Source organism: Nerophis lumbriciformis, linkage group LG18, assembly GCF_033978685.3.
Source record: "Nerophis lumbriciformis linkage group LG18, RoL_Nlum_v2.1, whole genome shotgun sequence".
NCBI lineage: Eukaryota > Metazoa > Chordata > Actinopteri > Syngnathiformes > Syngnathidae > Nerophis > Nerophis lumbriciformis.
The window spans coordinates 35,712,501-35,715,000 of NC_084565.2; the positions used below are offsets into that span (position 1 = coordinate 35,712,501).

Genomic DNA, 2,500 nt, shown 5'->3' on the forward strand with positions numbered 1-2,500 from the left:
GTTTGTCATTCTTGTTTGGTGTGGGTTCACAGTGTGGCGCATATTTGTAACAGTGTTAAAGTTGTTTATACGGCCACCCTCAGTGTGACCTGTATGGCTGTTGACCAAGTATGCTTGGCATTCACTTGTGTGTGTGAAAAGCCGTAGATATTATGTGACTGGGCCGGCACGCAAAGGCAGTGCCTTTAAGGTTTACTGGCGCTCTGTACTTCTCCCTACGTCCGTGTACACAGCGGCATTTTAAAAAGTCATACATTTTACTTTTTGAAACCGATACCGATAATTTTGAAACCGATACCGATAATTTCCGATATTACTTTTTTTTTTTCCAACTTTTTTTATTGGCATTTTCAAATAGACAGAAAAAAGTGCAAGTCGAAACAGTACAATTTTAAAGTCAGTAAATTATTCACACCCTTTCCCTTAAAACCCAAACCACCCACCCACCCTCCCACCCCACTCAGGTCCCATCAACGAGGGACAAATGGCACAATTAAATAACAAGTAAGACGACAAAGACAGACACATTCTCACACACACACACACACATACAAGGCCAGAGACAGACAGACGGGCTGAAAAGGAGAGAGAGGGAGAAAAATATATATATATATAAAAAAATATATATAATAATAATAATAAAATTAAAATAAAAATTAAATAATAATAATATATAAAAAAATAAAAATAGAATAAAATAATACTAATAAATAAAAGGGAGATTTCGATACTACATTTTAAAGAATTTATCGGCCGATAATATCGGCAGTCTGATATTATCGGACATCTCTAGTTTTATCTAATTGTATTACGGCCTTATATGCTAGTTTTTTCTTGTAGTAATACAACTTTCTTTATTCTCGTAAAGTTACAACTTCACTCTTTTTTCCCAGCTCACTTAAAATATGAGCACATTTGTCTTGTAATATTTTGACTTTATTCCTGTAACACTTTGTTTGCAGCTTTTGTGTGTGTGTTTACCATGTCCATAATGAGAAGCGTCTCAGCACACACAATGACGCGGAATGGCTCCTGCAGGATAAAAAGAAGCATTTTAATGCAATATTTCGTACAATAGGATGTTTAATGTACATGACTGACCTGCACGTCTTCTCCAAAGGACCTGCATGGAATGAGCTGGAAAGGATCAAAAGACCCTTTGTGTCGAGACGTCTTGCAGGCTTTAGGCCGCATCGCCAGCCGCTCTCTACGCAAAGCTAGCTCCTCTGCGCTCAGATGCTAACAATAAGAAGCATAACCATGTGTACCAGTGTAGTTGCACGCTGCATGTATTCCTAGGATGGGTGTGTACTAACCTCATAGGTCTGGCCCTCCATGTGTTTGGCGTCACACCAGTTTCCACACATGTCCCTCACTCGCCGCTTCCTGGTCCGCTACAACACACACTAGTTAGCTTGAAAGATGACATACAGTCGCGATCACATGTAAAGAACATAATGTCATGGCTGTCTTGAGTTTACAATACTTTCTACAACTCTTATGTTTTTGTGATAGAGTGATTGGAGCACATACTTGTTGGTGACAAAAAACATTCATGAAGTTTGGTTCTTTTATGAATTTATTATGGGTCTACTGAAAATGTGAGCAAATGTGCTGGGTCAAAAGTATACATACAGCAATGTTAATATTTGCTTACATGTCCCTTGGCAAGTTTCACTGCAATAAGGCACTTTTGGTAGCCATCCACAAGCTTCTGCTTGCATTTTTGACCACTCCTCTTGACAAAATTGGTGCAGTTCAGCTACATTTGTTGGTTTTCTGACATGGACTTGTTTCTTCAGCATTGTCCACACGTCAAGACTTTGGGAAGGCCATTCTAAAACCTTAATTCTAGCCTGATTTAGCCATTCCTTTACCATTCCTTTTTGGCCACAATACCCAGCAATATGTTTGGAGGAGAAAAGGTGAGGTCTTTAATCCCAGGAACACCACACCTACCGTCAAGCATGGTGGTGGTAGTATTATGCTCTGGGCCTGTTTTGCTGCCAATAGAACTGGTGCTTTACAGAGAGTAAATGGCACAATGAAAAAGGAGGATTACCTCCAAATTCTTCAGGACAACCTAAAATCATCAGCCCGGAGGTTGGGTCTTGGGCGCAGTTGGGTGTTCCAACAGGACAATGACCCCAAACACACTTCAAAAGTGGTAAAGGAATGGCTAAATCAGGCTAGAATTAAGATTTTAGAATGGCCTTCCCAAAGTCCTGACTTAAACGTGTGGACAATGCTGAAGAAACAAGTCCATGTCAGAAAAGCAACACATTTAGCTGAACTGCACCAATTTTGTCAAGAGGAGTGGTCAAAAATTCAAGCAGAAGATTGAGGATGGCTACCAAAAGCGCCTTATTGCAGTGAAACTTGCCAAGGGACATGTAAGCAAATATTAACATTGCTGTATGTATACTTTTGACCCAGCACATTTGCTCACATTTTCATAATAAATACATAAAAGAACCAAACTTCATGAATGTTTTTTGTG

The 2,500-nt window shown here is 39.4% G+C and overlaps 1 protein-coding gene across 2 annotated transcripts in view; it reads right to left on the reverse strand.

Annotated features, from left to right (window-relative positions):
• Positions 1–2,500, reverse strand: part of mysm1 (Myb-like, SWIRM and MPN domains 1) — a 20,281-nt gene that overhangs the window by 11,049 nt on the left and 6,732 nt on the right. For both annotated transcript variants that reach the window (XM_061978214.2, XM_061978212.2), the window contains exons 10-12: positions 1,317–1,394; positions 1,102–1,239; positions 982–1,032 (exon numbers count right to left, since the gene is read on the reverse strand). In XM_061978214.2, the coding sequence (XP_061834198.2) occupies positions 982–1,032; positions 1,102–1,239; positions 1,317–1,394 (267 nt within the window). The remainder of the gene's footprint in view (positions 1–981; positions 1,033–1,101; positions 1,240–1,316; positions 1,395–2,500) is intronic.